Genomic DNA, 27,975 nt, shown 5'->3' with positions numbered 1-27,975 from the left:
ATATTAGCTATACTCGACCAAATACACATTTTTTTTAATCACTGGGTAGAGACTCAAAGCTAGTTCGGCTGAAAATTTTGTAGAAGAATCGGTTTGATTAATCTTTTAAATTGATGTTGATAGAATATAATATTTGGGGAAATTTTGAAAATTCAAACAGTGCAATGTTACTAAGTTTATTCAGAAGGTTAGGCAACCCTGGTAGGGCCAATGACACTCAAATTTCAAATGGAGTAGATGCAATATACTTGCAATATTGGACCATTTGAATTTTCTAATGCAATATTTCAACATTCATGAACAGGAAAAATAATAATATAATCATACATAAAACTTTTGTCGAGTAGAACACATCTCCCCAAAGAACGAAAAGAACGTGTTAAATCAAAATTATTCCACTAAATTAAATTATATAGGGCGTTAGCTTCAATCATCTATTCTCATGGGACAACTAGACTCTACTACATTTGACAGATCCATCTTTAAAAGAGTCAATATAACGACCTTCATAGTTTTCGTAGGCCTAGTCTGGCTTGAAGCGCCCTATACTAGCGATTCATGGATCCTCATTAATCTCGATGTGTCTACCGTCCCCGAGCCTCCATCTGTAACAAAGTGGTCTGAAGCTGCTCATTTCTTAGATAACCTTAACATTATCACTTTACAAACAAGATAAACTCATACCAACCCAATTCAATTTTGGGTCTTGATTTTTCACACTAATAATCAAGTTCTTTGATTGAAATGGCAAGAGGATATCTAGGAAGTTGACAAATTAAACAAAACTATATGGAACTTTATGCAAAGCTTGTAAATAGGATGATAATTTCATGTAAAATGCAATAAGAATCAATAATATTTCAGTAGCCAAACACCTAATCTTCATATCAATAATTAAACAACCAATTGACATTGCCCATACGATATCAGCAGCAATTAACCCCACTTACACACCAACCCCCACAACTTTAAAAGGATTCACAAACTGTGCCAAATGACAGCACAATTTGAGTTCAAAGTGAGCAAAAAGTGCAACTTTGTGTAGTATATAGATTGTTAGCTAACTTGATGACAATGGGGAGCCTCAGCCAGCAATGTGGGATGTTGCTGATATTCATAAGCATCTTCCTAGCTGGTTTTGTGTCATTTAGCTTTGCTTCTCCTGTCATTAAACGCTTTGAGTTTAATGTAAGCTCGATGAAGAAAGCGTCTTTTTTGTTTTTTTTTTTTTGGCTCTAAAAACATATGAACATCCTGGTGGTTATTGACATTACTCTGCCATTTCAACTCAAAAGTGTGATGATTTTGTTTCCTATAAGGTGGAGTGGAAGAAGGTGAGAAGGTTGGGCCATACAAAGCAACTTCTAACTGTGAATGGACAGTATCCAGGGCCAACCATTGCAGTTCATGAAGGTGATACTGTTCGAATCAAGGTCAACAATTGCATGAATGAAAATACAACCATTCATTGGTAAGTTTCAAACATGCTATACGCTCTAAATATAGAACAAAGCATTCTTTGCCAAACAACATTACACATTTAGAACTCAATTTTGGCTTTTCCCTCCACGAGATGAGCCTATAAATAAGCAAATTTACACATAAAAAAGTTCGACTTTTCAACTCTAAGCTAAACAAGTTCAATCCATAACAAATCTGATGATTTGCAGGCATGGGGTGAAGCAACTAAGAACAGGATGGGCAGATGGTCCAGCTTACATAACACAGTGTCCTATCAGAGCTGGTGAATCATACACATACAAGTTCTCAGTGAATGATCAAAGAGGGACACTATGGTGGCATGCACATTATTCATGGCAACGAGCTTCTGTGCATGGTGCCTTCATCATTTACCCTCGCATGCCTTACCCATTCTCCTCTTCTCCCATTGAAGCTGAGATTCCTATTCTCTTTGGTAAGTCTCGCTCGTCTTGAGTGAGTTTGGGATGACTTTAGAAAGAATAAAATATGCTTTTAACCCATTTAAACACTTCTCAAACCAATCAAAATTTGATAGTGACTTGGTTTAATGATCAAAAGTGATTTTAAAAATTCTTAAACAGAGAACATTAGTGTTTCTCCCTAGCTCATAGAAAAAGTGTTTGTTGAGGATTGTTGGAAAATAAGTACCACATCGGCTAATTAAAGGGTTGATCATGCGTTTATAAGTAAGAAATACATTTCCATTGGTATGAGGCTTTTTGGGGAAACCAAAAGCAAAACCATGAGAGCCTATGCTCAAAGTGGACAATATCATACCATTGTGGAGGTTCGTGGCTTATAATAGGTATCAGAGTCATGCCCTTAACTTAGCCATGTCAATATAATCCTCAAATGTTGAACAAAGAAGTTGTCAACCTCGAAGGAGTAGTCAAAAGTGACTCAAGTGTCGAAAAAAGGATGTACTTTGTTCGAGGGCTCCAAAGAAGAAGTCGAGCCTCGATTAAGGGGACGAAGGTGTAGTCAAAAGTGACTCAAGTGTCGAACAAAAGGTGTACTTTGTTCGAGAGCTCTAGAGAAAGATTCATGGTTTTTAACAGTGTTTTCATTTAAAAGTTTCTCTTTCGAATAATCATTCCAAACCAATCCTTCATTGTTTCAGTACTTTTAGATGCTTTGGTTTGATGATTTTTCCTAAAAGTTCATGATCTATGATCTGTGATGATTAGTTCTTCAGTTTTTACTTCACATACACAGGTGAATGGTGGAATGGAGATGTGGAAGAAGTTGAAAACGAGATGTTGAAACATGGAGGAGGGCCTAACGTTTCTGATGCCTACACCATAAATGGCTTACCAGGACCTCTATATCCTTCCTCTACCATAGGTAAATCCAACACTTTCACTACCAAAACTTCTCATTTCTAAACATAATTTCCAATCATCACAACAATCAATCAATGCAGACACATTCATTTCAACAGTAGAAAGGGGGAAAACTTACCTGCTGAGAGTCATCAATGCAGCACTCAACAATGAACTTTTCTTCGCCATAGCCAATCACACATTGACAGTGGTGGAAGTTGATGCTGCATACACAAAGCCCTTCAATACCACAGCCATTATGATAGCTCCTGGCCAAACCACCACTCTCCTGCTCAATACAGATCAAGTTCCAGAGCACTCTCAAATGTTCCCAATGACTATCACACCCTATGTAACTTCAATTTTCCCCTTCAACAATTCCACCTCCATTGGCTTCTTGAGATACAACAGCACAAAAATCAAGAAATTTAGCTCAAAAGTACCTGAAAACCTCCCAGAAATGAAGGATACTGCGTTTGCTACGGCATTTTTGAACAAACTCCGCAGCCTTGGATCTCCTATGTACCCATGTAATGTTCCTAAAACAGTTCATAAAAGAGTTGTCATAACTATAAGCCTCAACCTTCAAGATTGCCCATCTGGGAAATCTTGCCAGGGTTTGAACGGGAAGAGCTTCTTTGCTTCTATGAACAATCAATCCTTCGTTCGTCCGGCTTTGTCCATATTGGAATCTCATTACAGGAACACGGCTACTAAGACCTACTCTTCGGATTTTCCAGAAAAACCTCCGAAGGTTTATGATTACACGGGTGTGAACCCATTGACGTACAACATGAACGCAAAATTTGGAACTAGGGTTTTGGAAGTTGCATACGGGACAGATTTGGAAATCGTGTTTCAGGGGACAAGTTTTTTGAATGTGGAGAATCATCCAATTCATGTCCATGGGCACAATTTCTTCGTCGTCGGCAGAGGATTTGGGAATTTCAATGTGGCCAGGGATCCGGCGAAGTATAATCTCGTCGATCCGCCGGAGAGAAACACAGTAGCGGTGTCGACCGGAGGCTGGGCGGCCATCAGAATCAGGGCGAACAATCCAGGAGCTTGGTTCATACATTGTCATCTTGAAGGACATACCTCTTGGGGTCTTGCAATGGGACTCATCGTTCGAAATGGAGTCGGCGAATCAAAATCTCTGCTTCCTCCTCCTAAGGATCTTCCTCTCTGCTAGAACAATTCACGAACTTATTAGATTTAACTTATATAAAATATTTTTAAAAATTCAAGAATTAAATAAATAATTCTAAAAGTTTAAGAACTTTTTGATATTCATCCTACGCATTCTTCTCAAACTTTTTGGGATATGGTTTGATGTAGTTTGTAGCAGAACGAGTAGTACACACTATTTTCGAGTTTCAGATCTATCACTTTTTACCGTCATCGATGGACCTTGACTCCACCTCACATCTTAGGATCGATCGGTGTTGAAGTCAAATAATCGTTTAGTTGTAACGTAAGTCTATCACTTCTTCCACTTTTGAGTGAGTTCGATCGGTAATTTAGATTACCGTCACTTGATGAAGCCTAACTCCACCATACATCATAGGATTGATCGTTATTAAAGTCAAATAATCACTCGGGTATAGCGAAAGCAAGCCCTAGAAAGGTCTTGTACTCGTTGTTCGTATAATTTTATCCCAAGCCCACCACTAATAGATATTGTCTTTGGCCCGTTATGATACGATAAGGAATCACTGCAAGGGGAGTAAGATTCGAATTACCTTGTTGATCGAACATCTCAAGGCAAGAACATTGTTTGAGATTCGAATCACTCCACAAGCAAGATCGATCATGTCTAGCTTGAATGATTCTTATTGATCAAATATCTCAAGGCAAGAACACTTGATTGAGATTCGAATCACTCTACAAGCAAGATTGATCCTGTCGAGCTTGAATGATTCTACATGCAACCTAAACTACTAAAGCATTCCAAGAGTTAACAGTCATACTTAATGGCCATAATTAACCATTATGCAAGTGTAATCTAAACATTATGTAATTGTAGCCAAAAGTAAATTAAAAGTTTTAAAATACATCAATGAAATACAATAACTCTAAATTACTCTAAATTAATCCACCCAAAATTTATAACATGAAACATCATTCTTACTCAACGTGGCATGAATTGAAATATCTTTTGATAATTTCAACAATATTTTTTTCACATCTTCATTGAAACATATTGTATAATGATGTCTCTTAGTTCATATCACATTACATATCGTTGTTACTAATGGTATCCGTGTTAGAAACTAGGCGATGTGACAGCAAGGACGTTGGCCCTCAAAAGAAGTGGATTGTGAGATCTCATATTAGTTGGAGAGAGAACAAAACCTTCCTTATAAGTGTATGGAAATCTCTTCCTAGCCCCGTGAAATCTCATATTAGCTGGAAACCTCTACTTAGCATATACGTTTTAAAACAATAACGCTAATAGCAATATGTAACTGCCTAATATCTGTTAACAATGAACTTGGACCGTTACAAATTTAAATTTGGTCTACCACTTGTAACTCCTCTAGAAAACGACAACGAAAGATGTCGATATACGTACATACCGAGGTGCATGTACATATATATATATATATTAGAAATCTTATGAATGTGTGTGGAAAAAGAACTGCATGGAGGGAATCCTGCAGGGAAGAAGAACAATAGTTTGTCACCATTTGTTCGGCCCCAAACAAGCAGACAAACAAGTCTTTGGCTTTTGCTTTAACAATCTGTGGACCTTCCATAACCATATTAAAGCCTTCAACTTCAAATTCATACCGCTCATGCTGCCATGTGCCCAAACATAGCAGAGCTAGCCTCACACCTGTTTGATTCTAGTGATGCACGTGGACAAATTATTCAATGAGGTCGATACCTATAAATCGTTGAGTATTGTAGTTTCTATCTAACGGTGTAGAATTGTCAATGTTAACTTAGTTGTAGCGGTCTCTTCGATAATTTTTCACATAGCTTGTTAATGGCGGATTCCTTTCTTGAAAAGATTTAGCTAGGTCTTGGGTCTATGTTAGTGGGAGATCTCACGTCGATTGAACAGAGAAACGAATAATTTCTTATAAGGATGTGGAAACCTTTCCTTAGGAGAGAGATCTCGAAACATTCCTTAAAGGACATGGAAACATCTCTCCAAGGGAGAGAGACGTTTTAAAACAATGAGGCTGACGGCGGACCAAAGCGAACAATATCTGTTAGTGGTGGGCTTGAGCTGTTACAAATGGTAATAGAGCCCGTCATCAATACTAATTAGAGTAGGGCTTGGGCTGTTACAAATGGTAATAGAGCCCGTCACCATGACTAATTGAAGTAGGACTTCGGCTATTACAAATGGTAATGGTAATAGAGCCCGTCACCGAGACTAATTGGAGCAGGGTCATGAATTGGAGTAGGGTCATGTTTTAGAATTGTGAGGCTGACGGCGATCACAATAGACCAAAGTGGACAATTTCTACTGGCAATGGACTTTGGTTCCTCACTTTGGATACCATGTTATTGTAGTGGCACGTGAATCACTAAATAGGGGCGGTCTTCACCCATCAATGGCTTGTGGAATATAAGTGCATCCAAGCACATCCAAGCACAACATAGTCAAAAGGGTCCGTAATATAATAGAACCGCTAATGATGTTATCAAGAAAGGATAAGAACTATCACGACCATAAAACATAGAAACACACATACATATATATATATATATAAAGGATCGACATAGAGTAATTAAAACAGAAACACGAGAGTGAAGAGAGGTGAAGGGAAGAAGCATAGATCCTTAGGACTTCCCTTCGCTGTATACTCTTTCTTATTCTTGTACATACTTTTATATATTATTATTATGCATTATAGATACATCCATACGGATGGATGATCTGGTGACGGGTGACGGGTGGGTATTGCATTCACGCTGCGGTGGCAACCTTCTTAGCAGCAGGCTCCTTCTGGGCATTGAAATAGGTAGCAGCGATGGGGAGGCCGAGTTCGAGGTGGGTTGCAAAGTGGCGAGTGTTGAAGTTGGCTCGGGTGGCTGGCTGCTCAATCATTCCAATAGGGCCCTTTTGCTTGAACAGCAACAGGATGTAGCGGTGAATTCCAATGGGTGGACAAGGCCCCGTGTACGACAAGATCTCCCTTCCTGCAACATACACCACCACACCGCACAACACAACACAACACTATTATATGTTCTATGTTCTGTTGGGTCACATAAACAAGTGGCACAAACCCCACCTACACGTGTTCATCTTCATATTCTTCTTAACGATATCAACTCCTCCTACGCGTGGATGAAGTTACTAAAACGATCTAAAGGGTGTGTGTTCTTCAAATCCAAGCTACAACATTAGTATTTTAGTCCTTGGTTCTTGAGTTCAATCGAGAATACATTTTCCTGGATGATGTTGTTGGAGTTTGTTACTAAATCTCTAAGCTAAAAATGAGGGGAAAAGAGGATAAAAATAGTGGTTTTGATTTACTTTTAGAGGAAGCATGCGTAATTAATAAGCATCATATTCCTTGACAAGGATGGATGTATACATAAAGTAAGCATGCACACATGGATGCATGTATGTATGTATGTGTGGAAGCTAACCATGCATGCCAACTTAGCTTCTTCCCAAAAAAAAACAACAAAGGGTATGAGCCTTTTTGTTTTTTTGGTCCAAGTTGTTGTGCTTGGAAGCTTGTGAATGATGAAAATGTAAGAAATCGATTAGAAATGTTAAATAAAAGGAAGATTTTTTTATGTTGTATACCTAAGCTCACATTTCCAGTTCCAGGGATGTCTACAACAATCCTGTTCATAACATGCAACAAAGAAGCTAGGTAAGCAATCAAGATACGAAGATATAACCGTTTAAGCATGGTAGATTATAAACAAAGCAAAATTAGATATCCATGAGCAAAACTAACCAATGCACCCACTCTCTCATATAGGGCTCACTCGGGCTCGGAGCATCTGGGTCAACCATCACCTAGAAGCCACAAACATTCCAAATGATGGAATTAAGGACATGCATGCACAATATACTAAAAAAGACATTTCAAATTGAGGTTAAAACAACAAAAGAAGGAGATAAAAGAGAGTGCAAGAGAGAAACCAGAGTGTAAAAGTCGGAGAGATTAAGAGAACTCATAAGGATCCTTGGAGGATCATCGGTAAGAGAAGGCCTAAGGTTGCAGCCATTAGTGACATGCTTGGAGTTGTAGTAGACCGACATGGTAGCCGAGGGCACAAACATGTCGACCACATCGCCGATGACTCGCTCCACCACCAAAGGGTCTACAGAGGCCGCCATGGAAAAGGACAGAAAAAGGCACGGAAATTGAAAGGGAGCTGAATTTGGTGGCGATTAGGGTGATGGGGTTTGAAGTGAAGGGGGAAGTGGGGTTTATATAGATACAAATTTGGTAATGTCTATGGCTTTGGCGATGGAAATGGTGGTGGGATTTGTGAAGCCATGGAACATGCACAGGCTCACGTAAATCATACAGCTCCAGTATTCTACACGTGTGAGGCTGGCCTCGTGGTAGAACCACCGTCCCTTTGTTTTTTCTACCCACGTGCCAGCATGTCCTCCATCAGTTACAACACTACCTCCTTTAAGGGTCAACTTTACAAAATAAAAAGAATAATAACCGAGGGATGAAATTTCAATAATTACTATGCTTCCTATGGTAAAACTACTCCACACATTGTGTCAATTTGGTTAAATAATTTTTCCAAATTGCAATTTTAGCTTAGAATTTTGTTTACTTTTGGGGTTATTTACATACATGAACTCTAAAGAATATTTAATAGAATTGCTCTTCGAATGAGTAATTCGTATCCGTTCTTAAAGGGACTTTTTCTCGGGACTTTTTCTTATGGGTGTTTGCGAAAATTAACTTGATATTCGGTGATGATATCTTTGCACAACAATGAAAAAGAATTCAATGATGGGACATCAATATAAGGTTCAATTCTTGAATCTCGAGCCTTGTGATTTTCGTAAGCTTTCGATCACTTCCAAGTCACATCCTAGAACTGCTACAACTCATAGAACATCATCCAATTCGTAACTCAATTTCTAGTTTTTTTTTAATTCTCATTATGTTCTTGCCTCTACCATGAAAATAAGGGGATTCATCCCTCATTTCTTTTTACAACATACCATGGTTATTTATATGAAGTTTTAGTTATTATTGAGTTTTGGATTATTTTAGCCACTAAATTTGTGATAAGTTACTATTGAGTTCCTAATTCTTCTTGTCTGCTACTAAATCTGTGACAGTTGTAGCTATGGTTGAGTTCTTGATTTTTTCTATCAATCACTAAATCTTTGACAGAGTTTTAGTTATCATCCCACTTTTCAATAAGATTAGGAAAATGAGAGAGGAGAGTTTTTTCAGCTGTTCTATAGAAGTCGGGAGGAGAGTTTTTTCAATAGCTCCTCCCAAAGATAGATTATGTCAGAAAATAATACTATTTTTAAATTCTATTTTTAGATAGGATAACGCGTCAGATAAAACAATCAGAACAATCAGAGACAACTAAACGATAAATTCTATTTTTAGATAGAATAACCTGAAAAGACGCTCAGATAAAACAATAAGAAGTGTTATTATCGAAATAGACAAATCAGAATGAGACAACTAAAGAATGAACGTGTTTTTATTTAATTTGTGGTTGAACAAATATAATATAACTTTATTTGAGAAAATAAAGCAATGGAATTGCAATAAATTTATTCTTTGGTGATCATATGACATTTGATTTCTCGGAGATGATCATCTTCCAATTCATCCTTTCAACATCTTTTAATCGAAAATAAAAACGTATGCAACAAAACCAAGAACGAATCAGTAAAGAAACCTAATCGTGAATGAACCCGAACAAGTCTACTCTAATCGTATCAAAAGAATATTCGATTGTATTGTAATAACGATGTTTTATGAGATGTATATAAAGAAATGGGTGTTGCTTGCTGATGATATCACCAATATTTTGTAAGCATTGTTGGGTATAAAGCTCCATTTTCACAGCTAAGATTTGCATGAAAAAGCCAGAATCAGCGGCACCAGCACATCTACAACCAAACAAACCATGCTTTGCTTTAACCACCTTCTCAATTCTTCTCATGCAATTCAAAATTTAACTACCCCTAAATTTTAACCCTTCTACCTTCAACTAAATTACGAGTTTAGCCTCTCTCAATTTCATCCCACGGTTCTTATAAGGCAGGCAGACCGGGTTTTTTTGTAATTTGACACTAAAAAGGAGGTGGTAACTGTAACTGACGGCGGTAATGCTGGCACGTGGGTAGAAAAAACAATGGGACGGTGGTTCTACCACGAGGCCAGCCTCACACGTGTAGAATACTGGAGCTGTATGATTTACGTGAGCCTGTGCATGTTCCATGGCTTCACAAATCCCACCACCATTTCCATCGCCAAAGCCATAGACATTACCAAATTTGTATCTATATAAACCCCACTTCCCCCTTCACTTCAAACCCCATCACCCTAATCGCCACCAAATTCAGCTCCCTTTCAATTTCCGTGCCTTTTTCTGTCCTTTTCCATGGCGGCCTCTGTGGACCCTTTGGTGGTGGAGCGAGTCATCGGCGATGTGGTCGACATGTTTGTGCCCTCGGCTACCATGTCGGTCTACTACAACTCCAAGCATGTCACTAATGGCTGCAACCTTAGGCCTTCTCTTACCGATGATCCTCCCAGGATCCTTATGAGTTCTCTTAATCTCTCCGACTTTTACACTCTGGTTTCTCTCTTACACTCTCTTTTATCTCCTTCTTTTGTTGATTTAGCCTCAATTTGAAATGTCTTTTTTTAAGTATCCACGGACGCTTAGTGTATTGTGCATGCATGTCCTTAATTCCATCATTTGGAATGTTTGTGGCTTCTAGGTGATGGTTGACCCAGATGCTCCGAGCCCGAGTGAGCCCTATATGAGAGAGTGGGTGCACTGGTTAGTTTTGCTCATGCATATCTAATTTTGCTTTGTTTATAATCTACCATGCTTAAACGGTTATATCTTCCTATCTTGATTACTTACCTAGCTTCTTTGTTGCATGTTATGAACAGGATCGTTGTGGACATCCCTGGAACCGGAAATGTGAACTTAGGTAAAAACATCAAAATTCTTCCTTTTATTTATCATTTCTAATCGATTTCTTACATTTTCATCATTCACAAGCTTCCAAGCACAACAACTTAACCAAAAAACAAAAAGGCTCACACCCTTTGTTTTTTTTTTTTTGGGAAGAAGCTAAGTTGGCATGCATGGTTAGCTTCCACACATACACACATACATACATGCATGCATCCATGTGTGCATGCTTACTTTATGTATACATCCATCCTTGTCAAGGAATATGATGCTTATTAATTACGCATGCTTCCTCTAATACATCCATCCATCCAAATAATCAAACTATTGTCCATTACATTGTTTCAATTCATCAAAGTAAGACTCCATGATGTGATCATCCATGCATCAAATAAAATTTCATTATATTGATGAAATAAGTGAAATTACATTAAAGAATTTATTTATTTTATTATTGTCTTAGTCCCTTTTGTTTGTACCCTTCAAATTTTGATTAATTTTGATGTCTGAAAACACATTTAGAAAATAGTACTTTTGTCCAACTTAAATAGGCTGTCGTTGTTCCAACCGTAAGGATTTTAATTGGTTGATCTATCCACTGTCTCATTTAGAAGAAAACCGACTGTTGTTCCATTTAGAAATCAGATCAGAATCTCTTTAAAAGTAAATCAAAACTACCCTTTTTATCCCTCTCTTTTCCCCTCATTTGATTTAGTAACAAACTCCAACAACATCATCCAAGAAAATGTATTCTTGATTGAACTCAAGAACCAAGGACTAAAACACTAATGTTGTAGCTTGGATTTGAAGAACACACACCCTTTAGTTCGTTTTAGTAACTTCATCCACATGTAGGAGGAGTTGATATGTTAAGAAGAATATGAAGATGAACACGTGTAGGTGGGGTTTGTGCCACTTGTTTATGTGACCCATCAGAACATAGAACATAGAACATATAATAGTGTTGTGTTGTGTTGTGTTGTGTGGTGGTGTACATTGCAGGAAGGGAGATCTTGTCGTACACGGGGCCTTGTCCACCCATTGGAATTCACCGCTACATCCTGTTGCTGTTCAAGCAGAAGGGCCCTATTGGAATGATCGAGCAGCCAGCCACCCGAGCCAACTTCAACACTCGCCACTTTGCAACCCACCTCGAACTTGGCCTCCCCATCGCTGCTACCTATTTCAATGCCCAGAAGGAGCCTGCTGCTAAGAAGGTTGCCACCGCAGCGTGAATGCAATACTCACCCGTCACCCGTCACCAGATCATCCATCCGTATGGATGTATCTATAATGCATAATAATAATATATAAAAGTATGTACAAGAATAAGAAAGAGTATACAGCGAAGGGAAGTCCTAAGCAGCTATGCTTCTTCCCTTCACCTCTCTTCACTCTCGTGTTTCTGTTTTAATTACTCTATGTCGATCCTTTATATATATATATGTATGTGTGTTTCTATGTTTTATGGTCGTGATAGTTCTTATCCTTTCTTGATAACATCATTAACGGTTCTATTATATTACGGACCCTTTTGGCTGTGTTGTGCTTAGATGCACTTATATTCCACAAGCCATCGATGGGTGAAGAGCGCCCTTATTCAATGGTTCACGTGCCACTACAATGACATAGTATCCAAAGTGACTAGAACCTGTCTTTAACCGGCTCATGAGTAACAAGAAGCCATGAGTATACAATCTTCGATCAAAAGAGCAACTCAATTCCATTGTAGAAGTAACATGTTGTCACTTTTAGGTAGCAGTTTGATTAGAAAGTAGTAGTTCAATGCTCATCTACAAATGCTATCATACTCGCCAAAAGAAAGCAATCACGGCACCATCGGGTATTTTGCTAAGTCGTTGCTTGACAACAACGAACGGAGGTTGGACTACACATCGAGATTGAAGTCTACATATCCATTTTTCTTGCTTTCTACGATGAGCTTGAGTCAACTATAAAATTTTTGTTCTTAATCGGCTTTCATATTGATTCTATTTTCATGAATCTTTCAATGAAACTGGATGAACTCTAATCTAAAGTAATATATGAGCGATACCAGACAATTCAATATATTGATGTGACGTCGGCTCAATGCTTTTTGATACTCGAGTGGATCCTTAGATTAGAGTGATGTGAGCTGCCTTGGAGTATGTTGTTTTTTTATTTATTTTTAATTTACAATTTTATGTGATTAAATTAAATGTCGATACAATTTAAATTTATAATTTTAAATGTTAATTAAATCGTAAATTAATTAAAAATAAATTTAAAAAAAAAAAACGGAGAAAACCCATTTCTTCTGTGAAGGCGGCTGAAGAAACTCAATCTTCTCGCACTTGAGCTTCTATGAATCTGAAACTTCTAAGCTCAGTTGCTCGCTGTGGTGGCTATGGCGATTAACAACAATAACGGGGATTTCCTAATGCTCGAAGATCCGCCGCAACCAGCGTGGCGTGTTTCTGCAGATGCGGAGGTAATCGACGCCTTGGCCTACATCGACGACGACGACTATGTAGACCCTAGCAGAGGTCGATCGCTTAGTGGAGGAAGAGATGCGGCGTAGCTCCAAGAGACCGGCCGACTTTCTCAAAGACTTGCCTCCTATTCCCAAGTTCAAATTTGACGTAAGTTAGGTTGCGATTTCCTTTCCCGCCGGAGTTTTCCTCTAGGTTATGCACTTATAGTTCCACCTGATTCTAAGTTTTTATGGGCGAAAGAACAAATTATTATTGTTTTGACTGGATATATTTGATTGAAAGTTGCTAATGCTGAATTTGGAAGTGTTTATAGAAGCCTCATTTGCTGGTTCTGTATTGAAACATCCTCCATAATGTTTACTCGAAAACAAGGTCGAGAGAATCAAATTAAAAATCAATCAAAGAATTAGAATGCCGTATTTTGTTTATCCGGAAGCCACATCATGTGAACCAATGACTATAAGATCCACTACTTGATCTTCTTTGATTTATTTTACCATTACTTAAGATAATTCTTGCAAATGTTACAAAATAGGATAATGTTGACGATAGTTAGTTTGGACTCAGGATCATCCAATGCTTGCCAGAGAGTATGAACGTGTATGAGCTGGGAGGCCTCCCGTGCCTCTCGATGTTGCAAGATACAAATTGGAGATGCCAGCTCCAAATAAAAAGAATGTATTTCTTGGAAGCAGACACTTCAGAAAGCTCAATGCTTACTACGTCATCAAGTGCTGAGGTGAAGTTTTGATATGTTTTTTATTGTTCTGTTAGACGAACACTACTCTCCACAATGGTATGATATTGTCCACTTTGAGCATAAGCTCTCATGGCTTTGCTTTGGGCTTCCCCAAAAGGCCTCACACCAATGGAGTTAGTATTCCTCACTTATAAACCGCCTCACACCAATGGAGTTAGTATTCCTCACTTATAAACCCATGATCATTCCTTAAATTAGCCGATGTGGGACTTCCATCATCCAACACCTCCCCTCGAACAAAGTGCGTCTCCCCTTAATCGAGACTCGACTCCTTTGGAGTCTTAGTCATTTTTGACTGCCTTCGAGGAGGGGCTTGGCTCCTTTTCTTTAGGAGTTCTTTGTTCGATATTTGAGGATTTACCAATCTATTGGCACGACTAAGTTTAGGGCATGGCTCTGATACCATGTTAGACGAACACTACTCTCCACAATGGTATGATATTGTTCACTTTAAGCATAAGCTCTCATGGCTTTGCTTTGGGCTTCCCCAAAAGGCCTCACACCAATGGAGTTAGTATTCCTCACTTATAAACCCATGATCATTCCTTAAATTAGCCGATGTGGGACTTCCATCATCCAACACCTCCCCTCGAACAAAGTGCGCCTCCCCTTAATCGAGACTCGACTCCTTTGGAGTCTTAGTCATTTTTTACTGCCTTCGAGGAGGGGCTTGGCTCCTTTTCTTTAGGAGTTCTTTGTTCGATATTTGAGGATTTACCAATCTATTGGCACGACTAAGTTTAGGGCATGGCTCTGATACCATGTTAGACGAACACTACTCTCCACAATGGTATGATATTGTTCACTTTAAGCATAAGCTCTCATGGCTTTGCTTTGGGCTTCCCCAAAAGGCCTCACACCAATGGAGTTAGTATTCCTCACTTATAAACCCATGATCATTCCTTAAATTAGCCGATGTGGGACTTCCATCATCCAACACCTCCCCTCGAACAAAGTGCGTCTCCCCTTAATCGAGACTCGACTCCTTTGGAGTCTTAGTCATTTTTTACTGCCTTCGAGGAGGGGCTTGGCTCCTTTTCTTTAGGAGTTCTTTGTTCGATATTTGAGGATTTACCAATCTATTGGCACGACTAAGTTTAGGGCATGGCTCTGATACCATGTTAGACGAACACTACTCTCCACAATGGTATGATATTGTTCACTTTAAGCATAAGCTCTCATGGCTTTGCTTTGGGCTTCCCCAAAAGGCCTCACACCAATGGAGTTAGTATTCCTCACTTATAAACCCATGATCATTCCTTAAATTAGCCGATGTGGGACTTCCATCATCCAACACCTCCCCTCGAACAAAGTGCGCCTCCCCTTAATCGAGACTCGACTCCTTTGGAGTCTTAGTCATTTTTGACTGCCTTCGAGGAGGGGCTTGGCTCCTTTTCTTTAGGAGTTCTTTGTTCGATATTTGAGGATTTACCAATCTATTGGCACGACTAAGTTTAGGGCATGGCTCTGATACCATGTTAGACGAACACTACTCTCCACAATGGTATGATATTGTTCACTTTAAGCATAAGCTCTCATGGTTTTGCTTTGGGCTTCCCCAAAAGGCCTCACACCAATGGAGTTAGTATTCCTCACTTATAAATCCATGATCATTCCCTAGATTAGCCGATGTGGGACTTCCATCATCCAACACTAGCTACTTAAGATTTGTATTTCGAAAATTTTAATTTTATGGAGAACAGTTCGAGTTGGCTGCTTGAACTCATACAGGTCCTGGAATTCCTGCAATACCACGACCTCATGTGTTGGACTACAGTTAGAGTCACCACTAGCCGATATTGTCCTATTTGGACTTTCCCTTTTGGGCTTCCTCTTAAGGTTTTAAAACGCGTCTGTTAGGGGAGGTTTCCACACTCTTATAAAGAGTGCTTCGTTCTACTCCCCAACCGATGTGGGATCTGACAGTTGGTAATGTTGGGTTTCCACACCACAACTATATTATTCTCATCTGAATTGAATTGATTCATTGATCAAGGACTTTATTATTGTTAGATGCTTATCTTTGCACATTGGTGAACGCATTGCAATCCTTACTTTTGACTACATTAGTCAGAAGAAATGAAACATCCAGATGCATTTGCTGCTGTCTATGGCTCTTTCTTTCATAAGCGCCTATGTGCTCTTTCTTAGAACTCAAGTACATGGGAGTACAACTTATAAAATAGATCCTGTACAAGGTCCTGCTTAGGTGCCCTTTAATGTTGCATCCATGCTAGAAACTTTATGTTTGAGGAGGTTATCACTTCACGTTATTTAAGATTGTAAATACCCGAGAACTTTATATTTGGGATCTTCATGATATAATGACAATGAGATTCTGCATGCCCCTGCAACATAAAAGTCGGTGTCTCTCTTTTGGTTAGACATTCCAACTTTCACTTGCTTGTTGTCACATTATCTGAGGCAAGGGCCGTTTCTATCAAAACTAAAAACCATTGCATCACAGGCATTAGCTTTATAGAACACTTGGCCACATTTATGTACATGTCATTTCTTAATGTAGTAAGCAAGAAACTACATCTGACCAACTTGACCATATATGATTGTTACTTATATTGTCTTGTTACTGTCAGATTGCAACAATTAGCTCAAGAACAGAATGAGAAGATGGAAAAAGTAAACCGCGAAAGAAAATTCCATCAAGTGAGTAACATCCCTGTAATTCATATTATTAGTATAAGCTAGAGGTCAATTCTTTGGAATTGTTGGTTGATTTTTTATGCAATGGTCAGCAAAACGCTGCATCTGAGCTTCATGTTTTGTCCACACAATGGAAGGAACTTTGCCAGAAAAATATTGAAATCCGAGTTGTATCCTCTCAAATAGAGGATCAAATCCAGGATCGAAGGAGAGAGGCAGAAAAAAAGTAATCTTGCATTTTTCTTTTTATCTCTTTTACACACATATTTGGAATATTCAGAACCTATCTGTGGGTTATGATTTCAGCTACATGATTTCAGATATGTACAGCAAGAGAGAATACGGAGAATACCAACCGTATATTTTCAAAGCTCTGCCTAATGAATTATATATATGGTTCAATTTACTATATATAGCTATTTAAATAAGTGAATTGGAGCATCCTAACTATGGTTTATGCTTTATGCTGCTCAAAACTAGAGACTGCGGACATCTTTTGTTACTCTTAGCATATGCCGATATGGAAGATGAGTTCGGTTTATGGGAGAAGATTCAGTTGCTTTTGCTAACCACGTTATTGGGTAACTCTCTGATTTTTATTTACATTATGTTTTGTGTATAAATTATTGAACTACCAAACTGTCAATCAAATGGATAATATTTGATGACAATTCAAATTCTTTTGATATAAACTAAGGTACCACAGAGAATTATTTGCTTTGTTCAATAATTGACTCTTGCTTACCACATGTTCAAAGTTTAGTTTTGTTCAATAATAGTCTTGGTTAAATCCCTAAATTCTTACGTATGATCTAAAATTTATTTTCTGTAGGTCCCAACTATAAAAATGTCAATTGAGTTAAGATTGTGTCGAATGGAATTCTCCGTTATAATGTTATTTGAATTCTTACCTAATGAAACAAAATATTCAATTTTCAATTTTTTTAAAAAATAAATTATGTTAAGATCTATTAAACTCAAACTTTGAAAACTAAAGGATTATTAAAATTGAAGCTAAATTAATAACAAAAAAAATGTCTCATAAATACTAATAAATTTTTAAGAAGTCTAAAAAAAAACTTTTTTATAGTTCTAAAATATCCTTAGACTTTCTATAATATTTCAAAAATACACTTTAGCAATAAAAATTACATTAATATCCTTGATCTTTTCTTCAAAATTTGAAACATACCCATCCCATTAATACATTATATTTAAATTACCCTTTTTTTTTTATGTTACTTCAAAAGTTTGTTCATATTTTAAGATTATTTTTAAAATCTAAAAAAAAAAACTTTAGAAGGGCTTTTGAAGCTTAGATAAATTTAATGGTCAATAAAACTGAAATTTTAGAGTTATTAAGAGGGTTGAAATTTGAAATTTGTGCAATCTAACTTTATATTATGGTTTAAATATAATACAAATTTCAAGGATATTTCTATTGTAATACATCATTATTAAAAAGCTGCTTCCAAAGCAATTTAGATTGTGTTCATATTAAAACTTCAATTTCCATTAAATTATATATAGAATAATACTAACTATTTAATTAAAATTATATAGAAAATTGGAAATAACTCAAAACACTACTAAAATCATTGTAGAACCAATTTTTATTCCATATTACAACTAATTTAGATGAACAATAACACAAGCTAATTTAGATAAACAATAACACAAACTAATTTAGATAAACAATAACACAAACTAAGTCATGTATGCCAAAAGATTCTACACCTACATTATTAATTTCAAATTCTTTTTTACAATTTCCAAGTAAACGAGAATTAAATGAAAATTTCAAAATTGAAGTGCAAAAATTTGCCTACAAATATATAATGTTGTTTTGTATTATCATCATATGAATGTATTGGAATTTGTATCCCAAACTATTAAACAAAGAAAACTTGAAAGAAATAATTCAAAGTTCATCTTCTTCAAAGTTGCAGCCCTAAAAAGGATGTCCAGAAACATCAAACAGCAACCAAGCAACAACAACATCGTACTCCCAACACTAGAGAACAAATGAACGTCGCACAGATCTCACACCGTTCTAATGAAAACAGATCATGAAAAACAGCCCTTCACTACCTGCAATGATCAACCCTAAACTCCAAAACAAAAGTTAAGCAAAGATCTATCAAAACCAATAGAGAAAATCAAGGCATAAAAGGGTTAGCTGAGAATGAATATGAACAAACAAAAGTTAATTGATGATTAGAGAGAATATGTAGAGCTCCCTTCAATCCAAACAAGGGTGTAACCAAACAGGCGATGAAGCTCCTGAGATATGCAAGCCACAGGCCTATGAGCAGCTCAATCAAATAGGGGCTGTGGGATCCATAGTTCAGCAGCTCAGTCACCCTGCCATAACCCTCTATTGGACTTCAAGGAGCTCTGCCTTTAACCCTAATTACCACCATAAAGAGATCAGATCTTTATACCAGACTCTCCATATTTCAAAAATCTAAGAACAACCCAGATAAGTAATCCAAAAACCCAATTAAGATCAAGTGGATTTAGCTTCATACGAGAAAGAACCGAACTCAGCCAAGAACTTCATAAGAAAATACGACCCGTTTATGCAAATAAGCTCCATGTATCAAAAATCTAGAAAGAACCCATTAAAGAAAACCAAAAACCCAGTTAAGATCAAATGGATTTAGCTTAGCATGAGGAAAAAATCGAACTTGGTCAAGAAACTCATAAGAAAAAAGTGACCCATTTAAGCAAATAAGCCCCATGTTTCAAAAATGTAAGAAGAACCCATGAAAGAACCCCAAAAACCCAGTGAAGATCACATGGATTTAGCTTGATATGAGAAAGAGCTGAAGGTGGTCAAAGACCATGGAAGGAAAAAGATAACCCGTTTGAGCCCTAGAGCTCCATGGGAGGTGATAAAAGAGGAAGGGAGGTGATAGAAGAGAAGAGATAGGAGAAGAGGCATGGAGAAAAAGGGTTGGAGTTGAAAGGAAAGGGAAAGGGCATTAAAATTATATAGAGGAAAAGAGGAATAGAGAAGGGATAAAAAAATAGTGGAAATGGTGTTGTGGGGTTAGGCAAAAGCTAGCCTGTTTTCTTGCTCCTACCACGGAAATATCTCGGGATGCTCCTTCTTAGATTCCCCATTACTTCTATTTTTCTTTCTTTCTTTTCACTCTTTTTACATTTCTTTATTTTCACGTCAATGGTCCGGTTTCATCTAATGAACTATGTTTCGATCGATAACTATTTAGAATCGTTATTTGGTACCGATTTGGTATTGCATTCGTAGCCTATGCATTAAGACAGCGCTTTACTTTTAGATGTTCTGTTAGTCACTGTGCCTCAACGAACTCTCTGAGAGAATAATAAGGAAATCTCATATATTGAAGATGATATAATAGTGTTCACTTTAGGGTAAGCTCGTTGAATAAAATGGGTGAGAGGAATGATGATACGGGAGGTGAAAATTAATGTGGAGGAAAAGAAATGGAAGTTGAGCTAGCACTCTATAATTTGATTAGTGTCTTCTCAACCGTGCAATGGCAACTCGATAATTAATGGAATCATTAAAGCATGTACATATTATCAATTGTCCTAAGGGTAGGTTTTAATCGTTGAGTTCATGGTTACAAGTGGGCAAAAACTCAAAATTAGGGTTTCGAAAGGGTTCTTTTTTTCGAGTTACTTTAAAATTGGATAGGTTCATACGGTTGAAAGTAATTTTACGTGTTAATTCAACAATAAAATTGTATTTTAAGTGGAATAGGTAATCTGCAAAGCAAATGGAACTCGATTTTGTTATAAATGGTTCGGATTTGACTCTATTGTTAGAAGCTCGAAATCTGAATACAAGGGCATACTTGTACCTTTCCCTATCGTAGGACACAAGCAATAAACGAGTTATGCATCTATTTTAGTCAGAACGATTCATCAACAAAGAACGTACAGTGGAGGTCTAAGTGAGTTGGATGAAGAGAACTTCCCCAAGTCAACCTCAAACTCACACATCGTGATCAATTAATTACGCTTACCAACACTGTTTAAAGAACTCGCTAACATGAAATATTATCATATCGAACGATTTACAAATACAAAAGTATATCATTTTAGCATATCAAACCCACGTGCGGTGATCAATTATTCGTAGTTATCAACACTATTTAATACACTTGATAACAACATATTTTTATATCAATCAACTTACAAGCACGATAGTCGATAGTACATAATTTTAGCATAACAAACCTAGGTGTCGTGATCAATTATTAATAGTCATCAAACATTATTTAAAACGCTTAGCTTACCATACTGTTTAAATCAAACGAAACAACCAAATTTAATGTTCTGTAACATGAAAAAAACACAGCTAGAAACCTTAATAAATGCAAAAATTGAGAGATATGGTGGAAGAGATTGGACAGTGTAGGCCAAATAATGGGTCACTGTGCTTCTTTCTTTGTTAGCAAACAAAGCTCATGTACTTGTTCATCACCATGCCTTCTCTAAGTACAAAATTCCCACTTTTTAAGTCCCAACATCACATGCTCAATGCACCTCTTTCTTTCTTCTTTGCCCTCCCACAACATTCACCCAAGGACATTCTTATTAAATACATCTAAACCATAAATAAACATACCCGAGACCGATCGAATCGAATGCACGTTTAAGCTTACGACTCTTCTATCTAATTCAAAAGATACGGGTTGTTGATTCTTATTCATAGAGGAACAATAATGGAAGTTCGCAGGCACATAACGTTCGGGTAAATGAAGATAAATAATGGTTCATGACCACTTCTGACTTAGAATGCCCCTGAGAATAAGATGATCAGGTGCACCTTCTTTTTTTGGGAATTTTTCAAGCAAACACGTGAGTGATAAAAGACGTACTAAAAGATTTTGTGTTGAATGGTGGGGATAGTCTTCGGTCTTAGAATCACGTCAAGACAAGTAAGTAGATAACGTGGTTATGTCGCAGAGAAACGTCGAGATCCTTATTGTCGTAAAGATTAAATATTAATTTTTAAAAAAAAAATTAGGAAAATGTTTTAATTTAAAAAAAAAATATTTATTTATTTGGAAAATGTTTTGATTTTTGTACTTTAGGCGATATTAAATGCACGGCATCTTTCCAACGGACAAAAGCTCGTGACAATTTGCCAAACTTCGTGTAACGGGAGGAATCAAAATCCATTGACACGAGAACCGAGATTTAAATCTCGAGATCTCAAAATATCGTTAAACGATATGATATGACGTGTTAATGCTGAGATGATTCGAGTGACCACGTGTACCTGGCGAAGTTGAAGAGATGAATGAATGGCTATTTCTGACCTAATTTGTTTTTTTCTTTTTTCTTTTTTCTTTTTTATTTTAAAATATATCTCTTCGAGTACACCGAAAAGAGACATTTGAATTGACAACACCTGCCCCTGGTCTTTTTCCCTGGCCCCACATTCCCAATGGCGCACGTTATCAGTCTCCCCTTTTTATCAATTATCCTACGCTGACCACGACTTAACGTGAGCATGGAGCCAAATTTCGTCCCTCTCGGGGGTGATGATTCTCTGCGGTCGTTCGCACCGGCTTTCCGTGTTCTCGGGCAGTGGATTTTTGCTTGAAGATTGTAATTCAACACTTGAAAAAAAATCATAGAAATTTAAAATAGGGTGATGACGTGGTTGGGTTTGAATGGGAGAGGGTTTGTGGTAACGGGTGTAGAGGAACGAGCCCACCAAATCTAGGGCTAGATCTCAAGGTGTACGAAGGTGATAACATTACCAGTCCGTTACCTGACATTCTTTACCTCTTGTCTAAATTTTCCGCCACGTGGGCATTTCCGGTCAAACCGATGGAAGATGGGTGTACAGTTCGTAATAAATGACCCACACTTTCCACAAAATGAGCTGGATGCACGTCTACTGTCGGCCTCGTTAATTTTTATTCCCCTTTTTTACTTTTTGTAAAAGTAGATAATTAAATTACTAAATTTCACCTCATGAACTATTTTTAAATTACCAATTTACAAAAAAATAAGTATACAACTTTCGTTATAATAATTTAATAAATTTCTTAATGCGTAGATGATTAAAAAAAAAAAAAAAAAAAAAAAAAAAGTCTGACCAGCCGGGTTTGAACCAGCAACCTAAGGATGGCTACTTCAAATTTTCCAACTAAAGTCCTCCGCTCTACCATCTAAACTGAGATCGGCCATTAACTCATTATTTTAATATATGAGTATAAATATTAAAATGCATTAAAGCATGTAAATGAATCCGACCTGCCGGATTCGACCCAGTGACCTAAGGATGGTTAATGTAAATTACAATAAGTAAAGAAAGAGAGTCCGACCTGAGATTTGAACCAACACCCAAGGATGGCTATTTGGGTTCTTTCAACTCCAGTCTTCCGCTCTACCATAATTTTTTTACTAATTTTTAATAAAGGAGTGTAAATGTATTAAAGGACGTAAAATGTATTCGAACTAGTGATCTAAGATGACTATTTAGGACTTTCCAACTATAGTCCTCCGCTCTACCATCTAAGCTAAGGTTGGCCATTGACCCATTATTATCAAAATGTTTAAAGTTTATTGACATAAAGTTTTAGTAATTTTTAATACATGAGTATAAATTTTTAAATGTATTAAAGCATGTATATTACAATAAGTAAATAAGGAGAGTCCGACCTGACGGATTCAAACCAACGACCTAAGGATGACTATTTGGGATTTTCCAACTACAGTGCCCGTGTCCGAAATTATGATGGTAAATTTAGTATGCATCATTTCTTAATCTGAAGTATTCAATTTATCATTTAATTTCATCAAATTAAGAGTTCAAATAGTAAAATGGAGATTAAAAAGTTTTAAAAACAGATAAAATGTATTCAAATCAATTTGTTGACACGTGTATATTCATATTCCCAATTTACCCTTCTTTGTGACACAAGTTGGGCCTCCGGAAACGTCGGGAGTTGAACTTGGGCCTGGACGTGGGTGTTCGACCGATCATCTGACATGGTTGTGGGCTTGTTTGATTCATGAGATTGGTTTGGGCCTGGGCTGCAGGCCCATGACAGTTTTTGTGACCCAACTTTGGGAGGAATGGTTGCATAAATTAATTATAAAAAAATAGGACTGACAAAAAAAAAATATATATATATTTAAATTAAAATTTTAAAATTTTATTTTAAAAATTATAGATTCAAATTTAGTGATGCGTATTTTATTTTATTATTGACGTTTTAAATGACTGTACTTCTGACTTCTAAATTTTGCCTATACCTTATTTTTAATGGATCTCTGTGTATTTATGTGAATATTGAAGATAAAAAAATACAGCTTTTTATAATATAACGATCACTAAAAAATACTTGTAAAAGTAATTTTAAGACTCGTACTTCAAAGTAAATACAGACCTACTACGAGAAAACAATCTATGAATCATTGCAGATTGTTAGATCCGACTTCAAGCAATGATGATAGAAATGAACAAATTGTCGAACATAGTAATGATTCTGTTGTACTCAAATGTCCATTTTTTTCTTACCGTTCATCTGATAGGTAACTTTGTTTAAGAGACGCGTAAATTAAGTATGTGGTTTAAATGTATTATTTAAGGTATAAGCTTATGGAACTTGAAAACGTTTGGCTTTGAGCTTGGATGTTAAGTTAATTATGAAAATTATTTTTAGTTTATAACATCCTAAAATTAAATAAATTTAGTTATAAAAAAAAAAAAAAAGAAAAAACATGTACACGCGGTAATTTTAAAAGAAAAAACATAAAATAAAACATCGGTTCGGATAAACCGGGTTGAACATGAGATTTAATCACATATAAGCATCTGTCAGGTAAGCCCATTGCCAGCTTCGTCTCCACCTCGCGAAGCTTTCCTGCTGCTCGAACCCTAGAGTTTCTTCTTCGCAACTTACGGCGTCATTTCCATGGGTATGAACATCAATCTCCTGAAGTTGTACTGCTCGTACTTATTTTTTTTCCTGATTCTGATTGTAAAATCAATTTATGGAGCCAAACTATGGAATATGCCTTCTTGATGAATTTGTTGATAAATGATATCGTGTTAGATCATTATGTAACTTGTGAGATTTATAGATTATAACTTTACATTTCTGAATTCGATAGATATCGAGGAGGATATTCGTGCATTAGAACTTGATTCACCAGGTACAGTAAATTCTACATACTATTGTTCTCCATCATTTTAAATTATTCCTATACATGACTTTCCGTGATTTGCTGGTTAACTGATTTTGAATTCTCTCTCTGACTGTGCCTTGGTTTGAGCTCTACCGAAGATGTTAATGGTGTTCCTAAACCAGATGAAAAGATGGAAAATATTGTGAAATCCGACAATGTTGAAGAAGGTTGGTCAATTTACTGAAGTCATTATACTTTATCTTTGGCTCTGCCTTGTTCTATAATTTACCGAAGATAGTAACGGAGTTCCTAATCCAGATGCAAAGACAGAAGATATTGAGAAGTCCGATAAAATGGAAGAAGGTCGGTCCATTTACTAATCGTTGTAATGTTTTTAACGTGCGTTTAAAATATCATTATTGTTTGGCATTAAATTAAAAAATAATTTTTAGTTTCCAGTCAAGGAGGAGTGATGTACGAGGTGATGTTGCCGATATTGAATCTTAAAATTACGAATAGAAAGTAAATATTTAATTATTATTTAAATGTGCTATGTTTTTCTTTGTCCAACGGAAATGTGACTGAATCATATACATGTTTTTTTTGTGTAGATCATGTAAGGGTTTTTCTATTATTTCATTTTAATTTTTTTTTAAAACTTTAAAGAACATTAACTGATTCATTTTAGCTTGTCCTATGTATGAAGTTGTAGACTATTTCATATGCATTTAATTTATGAGCTTACTGCACTTGGGTGTTGTTTCCAATATATGAATATTTATTAATTTTTTGATCTCGTAATTCTTGCATGGACATGCTTGAATTTTTAGATTCTTGTTTTTATGTCTGATAGACTGTTTGCTGATGCGTGTAACTATGCTGCTTTCAAATATCTTATGTGATAAGTGAATCACAAACAGCATTTTTGAGGTTTTTGTGATAATTGTAGAGTGGAGGACAGAGGACCATCCTCAATCGGCCCAAGATATCCACGTTGAAGAACAAGGTGATGGCGAATGGTCTTTCTATTTTAACTTCAATGCCGTGTTTCATGGTTTAGGACTATTTACTTAATTGCTAGTGAGCCATGTTCGTTCAAGCACTTCAATTTATAGTTCCCGTATTGAGTGACTGAGCAATTGGGTTCCTTTTACAGTGGAGGAGAGCATATCTGCAAAGGAGAAGGAAGTTTCTTCGACTGTAAATGAGGATGAAGGGGATTTGGAAATGGATCGCAAAAGACACTTGAATGTTGTGTTCATTGGTCATGTTGGTAAGTATAAACTATTTGGCTGGCTTGCATGTATTAGCATATGTTACATTGTGAATGTCTAGAAAATTGGATTTATCTTTATTCATTTGGTCGCTGGTCAGAGTTTAGCTTGATTAGGCCCATTTACTTTTGAAGTTCTTTGCGTTCTAGATGCTTATGAAATTTAGTTTGCTTATCACTTTGTTTTTGTTCTGTTTATACTTAGAAGACCTCCTTTCAATACTTTGCCTTTGTCATTATATTATATGGTTAATTTTCCTCTGGTTCACATAAAATAGTTATTTAAATAAAATTTGGCAGATGCTGGTAAGTCTACAATTGGTGGTCAGATACTTTTCCTTAGCAATCAGGTTGACGAGCGTACGATCCAAAAGTACGAAAAAGAAGCAAAGGATAAAAGCAGAGAAAGCTGGTAAGATTTACATTCTGATTTTCACCGACTGTATTGATGTAGACAAATATCGTTTTTCTAATTAATTCTTCAATTTAATTATAAGTTGGCTGGCTGAATCATGCATGTTCAGGCGTCAATTTTTTAGGGAAACAATTTTCCTTGGAATTTGCAAAGGCTAATGGACCTACACTTATTTCTAGTTATTTAAAATATTATTTGCTAGGTATATGGCATATATCATGGACACAAATGAAGAGGAGAGAGTCAAGGTATGATTTTCATTTCATTGAACTTTTTCTTTGTTGAGTCATAATGATGAATAAATTTGTACTACTGGGTTCTAAAGTATGTAATGGATTCCACATGTTCTTCCCTAATTATATCTCTCGTTACCGAATATCAATATTTTATTTTCTTTTATAAGTTTTATGAAGAATACTGATGGCCAGAAAGTTTCATGTTAGTATTTCACAAATTAATTTTATTTTGTTGATTGTAGGGGAAAACTGTTGAAGTGGGAAGAGCACATTTTGAAACTGAGACCACAAGGTTTACAATTTTGGATGCTCCAGTGAGTAGTTGTATTGATGTAGTTTCAATAATCCTTGTATAAGTCACTAGAACCATAATTTTGTGTGCTAGAATGTTCAATGCGTTGATCGGGTAGATGTATGAAGTGAATGCTAAATGGATGATTTTGTCTATTTCTTCACTCATTTTCCCTCAGCCTTACTATCTTCATGCGTTGATCGTGAATTGCATTGTCTTGAGCAGTTTTGAGACTCATGAAAACTAGTAATTACTGCTCAAAGGCATGCCATACATGCTTTCATTCCCATTCTATCATCTCTTTGCCTTTAATATGCTTTCACATGCTTAATTACGTATAATCTGTGTAATTTACGGTGGTGGGAGCTTTTTCATGCTTTTCTCCTGTCCTGATTCAGGGTCACAAAAGTTATGTCCCAAATATGATCAGCGGGGCATCTCAAGCTGATATAGGGGTTCTGGTGAGTTATTACACCTCCCATTTTCTGCGCCTAGGCATTTGTGTCACTTCGCTTTCTTTGTGTGTTTGTATCTCTCTGCGTGTCTCATTTACTTTGCATTTCTATATTTGAAGGTAATTTCTGCTAGGAAAGGAGAGTTTGAAACTGGATATGAGAGAGGTGGACAAACTCGTGAGCATGTTTTGCTGGCAAAAACGTTGGGTGTTGCGAAGCTTCTCGTTGTAGTGAATAAGATGGATGAACCCACAGTCAAATGGTCCAAAGAAAGGTGTTTTTAACCTCCCTTCCCTCTAACGCCCCCCCCCCCCCCCCCCCCCCCCC

At 36.7% G+C, this 27,975-nt stretch overlaps 5 protein-coding genes across 15 annotated transcripts in view; 4 read left to right on the top strand and 1 right to left on the bottom strand.

Moving 5' to 3' along the window:
• Positions 1–1,074: 1,074 nt before the first annotated feature.
• LOC111456689 (laccase-1) lies at positions 1,075–4,085 on the top strand. Its single transcript, XM_023098662.1, has 5 exons — positions 1,075–1,188; positions 1,296–1,471; positions 1,671–1,915; positions 2,698–2,826; positions 2,906–4,085. Exons 1-5 carry the CDS (start codon positions 1,075–1,077, stop codon positions 3,994–3,996), a joined length of 1,755 nt encoding a protein of 584 aa, XP_022954430.1. The 3' UTR covers positions 3,997–4,085.
• A 2,434-nt stretch (positions 4,086–6,519) lies between these two features.
• Positions 6,520–8,230, bottom strand: LOC111457167 (protein MOTHER of FT and TFL1-like). 2 transcript variants are annotated; one of them, XM_023099330.1, is made up of 4 exons: positions 7,927–8,230; positions 7,739–7,800; positions 7,582–7,622; positions 6,520–6,962 (listed from the first exon to the last, which is right to left on the bottom strand). In XM_023099330.1, the coding sequence occupies exons 1-4, from the start codon at positions 8,122–8,124 to the stop codon at positions 6,730–6,732; spliced, it is 534 nt and encodes a 177-aa protein (XP_022955098.1). In that variant the 5' UTR covers positions 8,125–8,230; the 3' UTR covers positions 6,520–6,729. The 2 variants fall into 2 exon arrangements, with proteins under 2 accessions (XP_022955098.1, XP_022955099.1); XM_023099331.1 differs by having other exon boundaries at positions 7,751–7,800; positions 7,927–8,229.
• A 2,073-nt stretch (positions 8,231–10,303) lies between these two features.
• On the top strand, positions 10,304–12,406 carry LOC111456779 (protein MOTHER of FT and TFL1-like). Its single transcript, XM_023098771.1, has 4 exons — positions 10,304–10,586; positions 10,732–10,793; positions 10,910–10,950; positions 11,937–12,406. The coding sequence occupies exons 1-4, from the start codon at positions 10,389–10,391 to the stop codon at positions 12,167–12,169; spliced, it is 534 nt and encodes a 177-aa protein (XP_022954539.1). The 5' UTR covers positions 10,304–10,388; the 3' UTR covers positions 12,170–12,406.
• Positions 12,407–13,196: 790 nt separating this feature from the next.
• LOC111457311 (pre-mRNA-splicing factor SPF27 homolog) lies at positions 13,197–17,630 on the top strand. Of its 8 annotated transcripts, none has more exons than XR_002712906.1 (4): positions 13,197–13,558; positions 13,979–14,150; positions 16,766–16,835; positions 16,925–17,630. XR_002712906.1 is itself a non-coding variant. In XM_023099542.1 (3 exons), exons 1-3 carry the CDS (start codon positions 13,487–13,489, stop codon positions 17,060–17,062), a joined length of 387 nt encoding a protein of 128 aa, XP_022955310.1. In that variant the 5' UTR covers positions 13,197–13,486; the 3' UTR covers positions 17,063–17,630. The 8 variants fall into 8 exon arrangements, 1 of the variants encoding a protein (XP_022955310.1); XR_002712905.1 differs by lacking the exon at positions 16,766–16,835 and adding an exon at positions 15,903–16,100; XR_002712903.1 differs by having other exon boundaries at positions 15,903–16,835; positions 16,925–17,559.
• A 6,994-nt stretch (positions 17,631–24,624) lies between these two features.
• The window catches only part of LOC111457086 (eukaryotic peptide chain release factor GTP-binding subunit ERF3A-like), an 8,969-nt gene continuing 5,618 nt past the window's right edge, over positions 24,625–27,975 (top strand). For all 3 annotated transcript variants that reach the window (XM_023099231.1, XM_023099230.1, XM_023099229.1), the window contains exons 1-11: positions 24,625–24,767; positions 24,963–25,004; positions 25,136–25,204; positions 25,296–25,340; positions 25,927–25,983; positions 26,134–26,250; positions 26,551–26,662; positions 26,868–26,913; positions 27,144–27,215; positions 27,592–27,654; positions 27,768–27,922. In XM_023099231.1, coding sequence (XP_022954999.1) covers positions 24,764–24,767; positions 24,963–25,004; positions 25,136–25,204; positions 25,296–25,340; positions 25,927–25,983; positions 26,134–26,250; positions 26,551–26,662; positions 26,868–26,913; positions 27,144–27,215; positions 27,592–27,654; positions 27,768–27,922 — 782 coding nt within the window. In that variant the 5' untranslated portion in view covers positions 24,625–24,763. The remainder of the gene's footprint in view (positions 24,768–24,962; positions 25,005–25,135; positions 25,205–25,295; positions 25,341–25,926; positions 25,984–26,133; positions 26,251–26,550; positions 26,663–26,867; positions 26,914–27,143; positions 27,216–27,591; positions 27,655–27,767; positions 27,923–27,975) is intronic.

Source organism: Cucurbita moschata, unplaced genomic scaffold (assembly GCF_002738365.1).
Source record: "Cucurbita moschata cultivar Rifu unplaced genomic scaffold, Cmos_1.0 Cmo_Scf00019, whole genome shotgun sequence".
Classification (NCBI taxonomy): domain Eukaryota; kingdom Viridiplantae; phylum Streptophyta; class Magnoliopsida; order Cucurbitales; family Cucurbitaceae; genus Cucurbita; species Cucurbita moschata.
Note: the sequence above shows the minus strand (reverse complement) of the source record. Positions and strands in the feature narration are given on the sequence as shown.

Bases quoted from the DNA above. Each gene is read 5' to 3' on its own strand.
- LOC111456779 (XM_023098771.1), top strand. From the start codon at position 10,389: ATGGCGGCCTCTGTGGACCCTTTGGTGGTGGAGCGAGTCATCGGCGAT. The intron at 10,587-10,731 runs GTTTCTCTCTTA...TGTGGCTTCTAG, and splicing joins TCTCCGACTTTTACACTCTG to GTGATGGTTGACCCAGATGC. The intron at 10,794-10,909 runs GTTAGTTTTGCT...TGTTATGAACAG, and splicing joins ATGAGAGAGTGGGTGCACTG to GATCGTTGTGGACATCCCTG.
- LOC111456689 (XM_023098662.1), top strand. From the start codon at position 1,075: ATGGGGAGCCTCAGCCAGCAATGTGGGATGTTGCTGATATTCATAAGC. The intron at 1,189-1,295 runs GTAAGCTCGATG...TCAACTCAAAAG, and splicing joins TTAAACGCTTTGAGTTTAAT to TGTGATGATTTTGTTTCCTA. The intron at 1,472-1,670 runs GTAAGTTTCAAA...GATGATTTGCAG, and splicing joins GAAAATACAACCATTCATTG to GCATGGGGTGAAGCAACTAA.
- LOC111457167 (XM_023099330.1), bottom strand. From the start codon at position 8,124: ATGGCGGCCTCTGTAGACCCTTTGGTGGTGGAGCGAGTCATCGGCGAT. The intron at 7,623-7,738 runs GTTAGTTTTGCT...TGTTATGAACAG, and splicing joins ATGAGAGAGTGGGTGCATTG to GATTGTTGTAGACATCCCTG. The intron at 6,963-7,581 runs GTATACAACATA...TGTATGTTGCAG, and splicing joins AACTGGAAATGTGAGCTTAG to GAAGGGAGATCTTGTCGTAC.
- LOC111457311 (XM_023099542.1), top strand. From the start codon at position 13,487: ATGCGGCGTAGCTCCAAGAGACCGGCCGACTTTCTCAAAGACTTGCCT. The intron at 13,564-13,978 runs TTAGGTTGCGAT...GTTTGGACTCAG, and splicing joins AAGTTCAAATTTGACGTAAG to GATCATCCAATGCTTGCCAG. The intron at 14,151-16,924 runs GTGAAGTTTTGA...TGCAATGGTCAG, and splicing joins CTACGTCATCAAGTGCTGAG to CAAAACGCTGCATCTGAGCT.